Here is an 11145-nt window from a genome sequence, read left to right as displayed (position 1 = left end):
TGAAACTGGGTACGTACTCTTAGCAAGTAGAAATGTATCTAAAGTGATATGTAAATGAGTAAATATGTGAATAAATGTACAATATGACAATGGTTTCAATAAATTAGTAAGATTAAAGTAATAATGAATAAATAAGTATGAAGATAAAATAAACTGTATATCGTACTGTGCTTGTGAAGCATATGTAGGGGAGGTGCAGTGTATGTTTGTGTGTGCATTGAAGTGTGTGAATAAACCATATGCAAAGTGATTTCCTCTGTCAGCACTGTCTTGAAACTACAGCCTTGACTCTATTTAATGCATCGTGTGTAGAAAGGCCATTAGAAATGATGGAACAAATAATTGATACATCAATCAAACACACACACAATAAGGAAGTTTAAGGTGTTTATTCAGGGCAATCATACCAAAAAGAGCCGTTTTCAATCAGCAGCATTTTATCTAACCCAGTCAGGAAAAATATATATCCATTTACCTTTTAGAGATAATTATCATACAAAGATTTTAAAATAATTATCAAGTTAGAAAATTAGTTTTCACCCAAATGGTAGTTTGCGTTTAAATCCTTAACATTAAAATCTCACATTACATACAGCGATCTAAGATCTGAGAACAGTTACAGACTAGGACGACTACCGATCCTTGTTGCTACGGAGATCGGTCGTCATGGGGTCGTGCTGAATAGTTTGGTGCAACATCAGGGCGAGCAGACCGGCTCTGTTGGTCATGGCAGTCCTCACATTACGCTCCTGCTCAAAGAGCTCGTCCAACTTGTACCACTGTGGGGGAGAAGAAAATTATTACATACATTACCATCAGAGTCACATAATTATCACTTCCCTCACTGTGGGTTGAGGGACAAGAGGCATTTCAAGTAGAAAAAAACCTACATCTGATTTGGACTTTGTTTGATGTTTTCAAATAAAAACATGCAGAATTTCCTATAAAAAGTTCCGTCTGTTAAAGCCAAAGCAAACAGTCAGAATACTTGACTTCTGGTCTTAAAAAAGTGAAGCCAATGCGGGAGTGCTTTCTTTCTAATGGCCAGAAGGGGGCGACTTCACTGGTTACAAACAGAAGTCAGATTGTATAGAAGACTTTGAGAAAATGCTTCCGCTTCTCACTTGATTTATTACCTCAGAAAACATTTTCCTAATGAGTTTATGGTCTCAACTGCTGGTTTCAAGTCAGCTTGATATTCATTTTGTAAATTGTGCCCCCATTTAGAGAGAAAAAAGGTGATAAAGCAGGGAATGGTTTAGGTCATGGCAAACTTGTGATTGACACATTGCTACAGAACTGGATATTCAGGTTTGTGTTTTTCAGTTCATAAAAACTTTCTATAATATTTTTGCTTATTCCGCCCTCTGTTGGACTAAAAGACACTCTTTATTTTTGCACCTTGCTAACACTAGCTGATAAGTTAACTCCACCCTCACATGTCAAAATGTAAAATGTAAAAAGTCTCTTCTCTGTCCAATAAGAGTGAAAAAAAAAAAAAAAAACACTTCAAAAGCCCACAAACCAAAGTGTGACATCATGGAAGCTAATACTACAGTCTATGGTTTGACTTACCACTCTGACTCGCTCCAAGTCCACCTCTGCTCTACGAAGCTTTTCCCAGTTGTAATGTTTGTTGCATTTTCTTTTGGAGACCCTGCAGTAGTCTCCAGTCAGCTCAAACACATTCTTCACCAGAGGACATCCACACACCTCATCCACTGGGATCTAGTCACCAAAAAGAAAAAAGAATCTCTTCATGAACATTATTTTATGTATAGCAGGTTATGGGTAAGAGAAAGATTATAGAATAGGTTCAGACTACCAGTTAATCCTTTTAGGCTACGTCAGCAGTTTTTAGGTAATCATTTAAACCATGGCTGAGGGGTTTCCACTGACCTTTGGATCTCTGGAATGTTCGGGACACAGAACCTGAAGCCTCTTACAATAAGTTTTGCTTTGAGGATTATACACATCACAGAAGAGTCTGGTTGCTCTGTGGAGAAAAGTAAATGTTAGTAAAGCAAATCAATTAGAGGGAGTTCCCATACACTTTGAGATGCCTTCTTCTTTCTTACCCTTCTATCCTCGTAGGGTACATAGAACCAAAGGACGTCTGACTCTCATACTGTCAAGAAAATAATGAGGAAAGGAAATGTTACAGGCGGTCCATATGCTTTTGTTTTTGTTTATATTTTATGCTTAGGTGCAGCAACAAGAATTAAAGATATAATCACCTTTGCGTAACATCTCTCCATATGTCTCAGCGCCACTTTTGGATTGATGGGATGACTACAAGACACACAGAAAATCTGCAGGTCTGTGTCCTCGCTGTCACCTTCATTCACCTCCTCGTCCTGCTGGACCGCCTGCTGCTTGGCCTTGGCGATGATGCCTTCCAGTTCGTGGAAGCGTCGCTCCATCTCTGTGAGGCGCAGCCGGGCGTTCTGTTGTTCCCGACGGATTCGCTCCAGCTGCTTCTTACCGTGCTCCTCAGCGATGCACGGACTCTGCTGCCACTGCTGGATACGCTGAGGGAGGATCTCATAGATCCGGCTGTGGTACAAAAAGCACACAGATTGATGTATTTAAAAGCTGAGGAAAAAAAACGTTATCAGGATTTCCCCTGGTCATGATTTAATTAGCTGAGATAAGAAGCCACAGAAACACATTACATTAGAACACTATGCCGAGGATCATGATGAGAAAGACTAAGAGGGAGATACTTGGTGACAAATTTAAGCAAATTGTGAGACTAAAATTTAGGTTCAGAAGTTTCCAATCAAAGCTCATATAGCTCAAAGCTCAAATAATAGTCAATCAGATCTTTGTGTAAACATTTAATTCTTCCAACACTAGGGGGAGCATTAGCAATTAATTTTAGTACAAACAGTTTGTAAAGAAGCAAAGAGTAAAGAAGCAAACAGTTTTTGATCACGTCATTAAACGGAGGTTTCCAATTAAAGAAAATCTGGGGGAAAGTGTGACATAATTTAAAACATTCTTCAATAAATGTATCTGTTTAAGAAAGCCGCTTTCTGAATCCTTTGTCATATGTGCCAAATCCACATAGAAAAGTCTATTCTCATACCATGTCAAAAACTCACTATACCTGATGCAATTTGTGTAATCTGTGAATATTTCCCCTCTGTTATCGGTATCAGCATAAAAAAATCCCAAATTGGCCTGGCCAAGATTTTTATTATCGATTAATCTGATGATTAATTTCTCAATTAATGGTTTGGTCTATATAATGTGAGAAAAATGTAATCCCAGTCTCAGAGTTGTATTGAAATGTCTTGTTTTGTCAGCCCAAAACCCAAACATTTTCAGTTTTTTATCATATAAAAACAGAGAAAGCCGTGACATTTCCATATTTGAGAGGCTGAAAACAGCATATTCTGCCATTTATGCAAGAAAAGTTACTTCAAAAGATTATTCAAAATCAAAAAGATTATTTTCTGTTGATCAACTAATGATTAGTCGGTTACTGCAGCTCTAACCAACAGCAAATAAATTAAGCTTCCATTTAAATTTGCTTGAGGTGTTGCCTTGGTTTGCTCTAGACAGGCCTCTGGAAAGCAGTATCTATCTTAGATGAACAGTAATGCATGAAAGGTGAAATTAAGAGTTCTTACTTGGCAGCTAACTTCATGCCACAGTCCTCAGAGCAGTATTTGGAGTTGGTTCTTGCTGCCTCCACACAGCTTGGCCCCAGACACTGACGCTGGCCGGTGTTATCCCGGAGCTCGCCCTTCTCACTGTATTTGGTTTTGTCCTTGTGCTTCTGCTTCTGTTTGTGGCGTCGTGACTCCTTCTGGATAGAGACAAAGGAAGACTGGATATTATTATACATTTACTATGTTAACTCCTTGCAGCACTTCAAATAATAACAACAGTTTCTCTGAGGAAACTTACTTTCTTGTCAAACTTCTTTTCTCGTCTCTTTACGTGCTTCACCTTCACAGCTTTTTTACGCATGACGGGACTAAAAGGTGGCTCATCATCTTCATCACTATTCCAGCCCTGGGTGATAAGAGAGAGCAAAAACTGACTCAACATACAGTTTTGGATCAAATGAGACGTTTTCTATGCAAGCTGGTGTCAAAATGTTCTGCTACCATGCTGTTGTTCATCCCTGCTGCCTTGTACTGCTGGTAGAGCTCCGCCTCACTGTCGTAGTCCTCAGAATATCGTCTTCGTCTGTGGTAGGAATTATCCCTCCTTTCTTGCAAAGATAGTTCTTCATCCTTCACACGCAGCATTTTCTGAACAAAACAACAAGCAACATGTTACACATTTCCAAAGTAACCACAAGGGAGAACACAAATACATCAGAGATCAGTGAGCTTCAAGGAAACTGAAAAAAAGAGGATCTTCTAAGTTTTTAAAGTCTCATTTAAAAACTGCTTTATGTTTTTGAACAGGTAGCTTAAAAGATACTACATGAATCATGCAGTATTATTCCTACAGAGTGACAGTCTATATATCACATATGGGCAAGTTAAGTCTATGGCTTTGAAGACAATGACAAAAAGAAGATGAAAATGTACAAACAATAAACTTCACTTGGCAGAAATGTAAAATATTCTTTGACATTTCTGTGGCATAATCTAATTTGAAAACAAGATATAGGAGAAGTGACTTACCCTGGCTCGGACCTCACATTGCCTGAATCTGCACTTCTGTCTGATTTTGTTTGGGCCTCCAAACTTCTTCATGTCCTTGCAGAAGTCACACTGAGCACAGTCCTCCGTCCTTCTGCAGGGCTCACATTCCCCACACATTCGGACCGAACGCTTCACCTGAGGAAATTTAAACAGTGCACAATAAGTAATTGCATTCCTACAATTTCAACTAATGTTTGAACTTGTGTAGGCTTCACTGTTTCACTTTAACACAAAACCATATATATTCCAGCATGTTAAATTATTTTAAAAGTAAGATTCAAAAACGTACATGCAAAACTAAAAGTGACATTATAACATTATTCCTTTAAAAAAATTGCCACAAAATTGGTCACCTTTATGTGACTTATTGCAGATCGCTTCTGCAGCACAAGACAACAATAGTCCATTCAACACATGACTTATACTTTTAAATGACTGTAAATCAGGTATTTGCATTAATCTTCAATATGCAAAATATAAGCAATACTTGTTTTCCTCTTTAGTTCTTGTGAAAATTTGATATTTCAAAACTGATTGAATTAATTATGAAAATGGATTATTATGTAAGCAAAGACCAACACTAATGTGACAGCATTTAAGGCAAAATCGATCTGAACTGCAAGCTGTTTACATGGAGCAGAGAAGGAGGGGAAAGATGGATTGTAAAAATGTAAATAGTTCAATATGTCTCGCATGTGGAGCCCCCATTATTCCCCTATAATGGTTTTACTTGTCGGCACTTGTTGTATACATCACAATTTATGCCATTTTAAAATAAAATAAATGATCAAAGAAATTCTACATTCATTTTCTTTTTCTTTGTGATTTTTGGCATTACAACTGTGTTCTACTCACAACTACTAGGTGCAGGATTTGATTATTTCAGTGAAAAAGAAGACCACAGCAAGTCAAATGTGACAGAAGCAAAAAGATGCCCTGAAACTGCTTGTGGGTCAAGGAGTTAATTTCAGTAACGAATGACTACATGTTAAGTTTTTAATGTGAAAGATTATTATTATTATTATTATATTATTATTAGTACTTTGATGTTCTTCAGACACTGTAATCAAACCTGCCTTTTTAGAACAGAAGTACAACTTACTTTAGATCCACGCCGCCTTTCACTCTTATAGTCAGGAGTGCTCGGGGTGCTGTACTGTTTGTCAGATCCTCTGTCAACCTCAGCATCCTTCTCTCTGGTTTTCTTTGATCTATATTTTATTTCCAGTGTGGGGTTTTTATCTGGTGACAGGAGTAAATTGCAACAATTCCATGTTTATTTTAATTATTTGGGATATATTCAATGCTAAGCATGGCACTCTTAAATATTGTGATTCATCACCTCTGCATCTCATGCAATACCATTCCCGGATTGCCTTGGCCATCTTCTCTGTGATGTTAATGCAGTGGCCATGGAACCACTCGTTACAGTTATCACAGCCACTGTCAGTAAGAGAAGCAAATGAAAAAAACAATGTATGAGCATTGTTGCATTCATATTGATGATTGAAATAACAGCATCATGTTGTGAACTTACATCATAAAGCAGTTGATGTCTGGTTTCCGGCAGATACAGTACAGAGGTGCGTTCTCCCCCTCCATGCTGCTGGTCTCAGGCCCTGGTGCATGGTCAATATCAGACATTTCGCTGTCCTGAAAAGTACAATACACATCACAAACTACATTACAACTGCTGGAATTAAAATCAACACCACTGATAACTGATACTGATTGCTAAGCTTGGTCAATGCATTGAATTTCCCAAAAATCCAAGTTCAATATTGCTTACTCAGTAGCTACATTATTCTCCAATGAAATGAAACAGACTATTCGTTCCTCTTGCAATCAAAACAAAGTCTTCTCTTGACTGTTCCACTCCTAATGTTAACACTAATGTTATAGCAAAATTAAGAAACAATGTCACCCTAAAATGTTAATCAAAATAGGGGGCAGAGGTTTAAGTCTCTGGAGCGAAAGCAAAAGTACACACACACACACACACACACACACACACACACATATATATATATATATATATATATATATATATATATATATATATATATATATATATATATATATATATATATATATATATATATATATATATACAACAAAAAGTACAAAAAAGTACAATATTCAATTGAAAACGACAACAGATTTTATGTTGCAACGGACGCTTTAGTTTATGTAAGTGTACACTGAATTCTGAATTTGATGCATTATATTCTTATATCTGGTTTACATAGTGTATCAACTTTATGGGATTTTGTGTAGTACAGTGTTGGCAAATATACTGATATCAGTTTTTTACTCCCTGATGTTAGCATCGACCCTAAAAATCCAGTATCGGTCAGGCTCTAGCGTTCCCCTGGGTCCTGTCACTGTCAACTATAAAATCGTTCCAATTTAGTGTCTATTGAGCAGTTCCACACTTCATACTTTTAACGTTAGCCCTCTATTTTATGTATGCGGCGAGAGTTGTTCAGGTTCACTAATGTTTTTGGACTGTCTTGCGAAGTATATCATCATTAGGTTAAAGCTAATACATAGAAAGAAAATGTGATGTTTTTAATTGTGGACACTGTTCAAGAAGAGGTTGGACAGCTAACCAGCACCTACAGTAAAAAGCAAACTCCCAATAGTATTAACAATTGCTTTGTTTACACACAAACCTCCATTTAGCTTGCATCTAGTCCGTTAGCACCAGCTAGCTAAACTGTAAATGAACGCTACAGTTTACGTTAGCCAGCTGGCTTACATTACTGTACCACATAAGTTGTCTATTGCTACTTATTTAGCTAACGTTAATGTTATTATTCGCAATCAACAGGACTTGGCGTATATTTAAACAATATAACGTTCACTTAAACTGTATCATAACATGCTCCTTAGGGACGTGTAACATATTCGTAGCCATATCGAATTGTCGCTAGATAACTTTGTCCAATCTTAAAGTCTTTTTCACCCCATACTTACCATTATGGGAGACCAGTAACGTTTCACTCGTGGATCGATCTGCAGATTTAATGAAAAGGCCACAAATACAATACCAAAACAGTGAACCTTTTAGCTCGACAGCTAGCTTCAAGCTAGCTTTCGGTTAATGCTTATACGGATACAACATCGACAACAATCGGCTGAACTCGTTACAACTCGTAGACTGTCCTTTTTCTTCTTCTTCTTCTTCTTTATTGGCAGTTGGCATGCTTTCCGTTGCATTTACCGCCATCTGCTGGACTTAACTTCTTTCATACTTCCCTTCTGTTATATTTTTTTTAATTAGTCCAGTTGTGGCAAGAAATCTCAGAAGGATTTTCCTCCCTTTTCTAGATTTCCCACATTTTATTATATTTTTGAAAATTTCTCCTCTTATACCTGCTTTCTACATCTCTACCTCCATCTTTTCCCTCTCCCTTTCATACTCAGGACACGCTGTTACCACATGTCCTACCGTCTCCCTCTCCCCAGTTACACTCACCAGTTGCGTGTTTTCCTATTATATTAAGTTATTATATCTACTGTGCGCTACTCTTAGTCTACTTATAGTTTTTTGTTCTGTTCTATTATCACCATGACACCCTGCCTCCCCTAATACACTTTTCAGTTTGTATAAATGTCTCCCTTTTATCTCCCTCTTCCTGTTAGAAATAATCTCATTCCAATGATGGTTCCACTGATTGATTATTTCTTTCCAGATTAGACTTTTCCCCTCTGCTTTTGATAATTTTACTTTCATTTCCACTTCCTCTTTTTTTCACTGCTATTTCAGTGCTTTCACTTAGCTATTTTGTCTTCTTTTTCATTTCCTATTAAACCTTGATGAGCTGGAACCCACAAGAACACTATTTCCCTCCCCTGTTGTGTCAATCCGGATGTTTTTAACAGGATGTAATATTTCCTGATGTGTTTTGGCTGTCCTGTTTTTAATGCTGAATACTGATGAAACTGAATCACCACATATAACTACCTTTCTTTCCCCCATGACCTATGCTCAAACCACTCTACAGCCATTAACTGGTAGACTGTTCTTCTTCTTCTGTTTACATTCGATGGTGAAACATTGCCACCTATTTGATTTAGTGCAAATTGCGTTTGTTAAAGGAGGAAAGTACACCAGACACCATTTAAAACAGTGTTACTATAGTCATATTGCCTCCTGCAGAGCAATATGTAATATATAATTAAAATATGTATAATATATGGTGATACTGCTTTATTTATAAACATGGTAATCCTTGCCTAAACGGATACGTCTATCACATACTCCCACCAACTGTGTGTACAAGTGGACAAATTCACAAGCAAAAGAGGGACATAATCTAGGCTCACTTTCATTTCTCTCATTGAAATAAAAAAATTGAAAGTGATTATTCAAAAGTTACACACACCGAAACCTGCAGTATGTTGTTGGAAGTGTGAATTGGATCAGATGAAAGGCTCTCGAAATATGTGTTGGACACACCCACACTCACTCAGTCACACACACACACACACACACACACACACACACACACACACACACACACAAGAGAGAGAGACAGAGAGAGGGGGGGGGGGCGATGAAGGAGGCTGTGTGATGCAGTGAATCCTCCCCTGCTGACAGCAGACTGAGGGATGCAGGATTATACAGCATGATTGAGTTGGATCGCCTACTTCTAAAATATGTCATGAAAAGTGAGTAAGATAAGTTTCTTACAAAATTATTATCATACAGACAGCAGTAATGAGAGATAAACACAGAAGGCTTTGTGGATTCCATTACATGACAGCTATGAATCACATAACATGTATCTTAAATGTATTTGAAAGGACACTGTTCAAGATTTAATGGTGGTGGTTGAGTAAATTAAAATTGACAAAATATAAATCATTTTCATTTGACTCATTCAATTTGACTTTATGTTATAATTATATTTAAATCATTTGTATCCCCTATAACTAATTACTGTATACCTAAAAAAAATATTTGTTTAACTAAAACAAATAGCATAAAATATGGATAAAATACTCAGATAGTCAAATTAAAGGTGGTTTCCTCTGTTTTATCTGCAAATTTAAAACTTTGTGAAGATGTCACGTAAGGTAAGTATTACTTGAAGACATCAATAATTAATGAAAAGCAAAACCAAGATCTCACATTCTCATATAGCTGTCAGGATATCACTGTGCTGCCATTCATCTACATTATGAACGGTTCCAAAATGGTGATTAATAATAGATTAACTTCTCTGCATTTTCCAAGCTGTCCACTCATCACGAAAAGCTTCAAACCCTCAGCTACAGATGTGACTCTGGGACTGTGGTATCTACAGATAATCATGATGTTTAACTTTACATAATGTCAATTAAAGTGAAGTAAGTGAATTATTTCAGTATAAGAAGAGAACATAGGTAGAAATAAACCATTAAAATCATGGTTTTTAGTTAGAGATATTACATTTCCAGGTCCAGGTTCACAATTCCAGTTTCCCCCACAGGAAGGTCACGCATTTAAGTGGATGCTGCAATGGAAGCCAAACTAGATTCCTCAGATATGAATGAAAGGACGGCTGATGGAGGTGACAGCAAACCAGATTTCCATGACTCACCAACTGCTGCTTTAAAGGTGCCCATAACACCTGACGAGTCCATCACAGGTCCTGCAGGTAGGTTTGCAGAGAACAGGTTTTATTGTAATTAATTAAGTTATTTATTGCAGTTGCTTGGAAAAGTCAGCCTTTCTTTCCTTACAGGATCTTTGACTGAAGTCACCAGTTTTTCAGAGCAGATCTCTACTGAGGATACTGAAATATCTTCAGCTGACATCTCTGTGAATGTCTTCCCAAAAGTCATAGGTAGCTTAATACATGAACTCTGTATTTATAGTTAATTCCTCTAAAAGCAGCTTTCATCAAGATTTTTTGTTTGTTCATTTCTACGTCTGGTACAGATACAAAGTTGCAGAACAACCCCAAAGATCAAGTGACCAGAGGAGTATCCATCTGTAGCCCGTGCTCTGTGGAGCAGGACCAGCCCAAGCCTCTGTGTGCCCTGCTGCCAGCCTCTATAGAGGCCTGCACCGTCTATGAAATGAGTCAGTCATTTACATCAATCAGCAGGAGTCAAGAAAGCCTCAAAACCACCACAGTCCACTCTGAGCCTGATGCTGACGGTAAGGACACTAAACTTAATCTCCTCATTCTTGAATGTTATTTTATCCTCTAATCTGTCATTAGAATGAGAAACTTTCTTGAAATAATAACTTAGTATCTCAGGATAATGAGGTAATATCTCGAAATAATAAATTATGTTGTTGTATCTCAAAAGAATAAGAAATTTCATAAAATTACTTAGTATCTCAACATGACTTACTTCTCTCAAATTAATGAATATTTATCTCTAAATATGGGCTGCACTCATATATCGCTTTACACTACAGACTGCGCTCATTCACCCGTTCACACACACATTCATGCTGGTGGCAGAGGCTATC

The 11145-nt window shown here is 37.3% G+C and overlaps 1 protein-coding gene across 2 annotated transcripts; it reads right to left on the bottom strand.

Annotated features, from left to right (window-relative positions):
* Nucleotides 1–374: 374 nt before the first annotated feature.
* Nucleotides 375–7838, bottom strand: cxxc1b (CXXC finger protein 1b). 2 transcript variants are annotated; one of them, XM_059327595.1, is made up of 13 exons: nt 7650–7838; nt 6208–6323; nt 6013–6113; nt 5773–5912; nt 4650–4805; nt 4122–4268; nt 3919–4026; nt 3639–3838; nt 2238–2556; nt 2079–2128; nt 1900–1996; nt 1576–1728; nt 375–779 (listed from the first exon to the last, which is right to left on the bottom strand). In XM_059327595.1, exons 1-13 carry the CDS (start codon nt 7650–7652, stop codon nt 633–635), a joined length of 1737 nt encoding a protein of 578 aa, XP_059183578.1. In that variant the 5' UTR covers nt 7653–7838; the 3' UTR covers nt 375–632. The 2 variants fall into 2 exon arrangements, with proteins under 2 accessions (XP_059183578.1, XP_059183589.1); XM_059327606.1 differs by having other exon boundaries at nt 3639–3817; nt 7650–7836.
* Between the last annotated feature and the right edge of the window lie 3307 nt (nt 7839–11145).

The sequence above is a fragment of the Centropristis striata genome, chromosome 3 (assembly GCF_030273125.1).
Source record: "Centropristis striata isolate RG_2023a ecotype Rhode Island chromosome 3, C.striata_1.0, whole genome shotgun sequence".
Taxonomy (NCBI): Eukaryota; Metazoa; Chordata; class Actinopteri; order Perciformes; family Serranidae; genus Centropristis; species Centropristis striata.
This window is presented reverse-complemented; position numbering and strand designations above follow the sequence as displayed.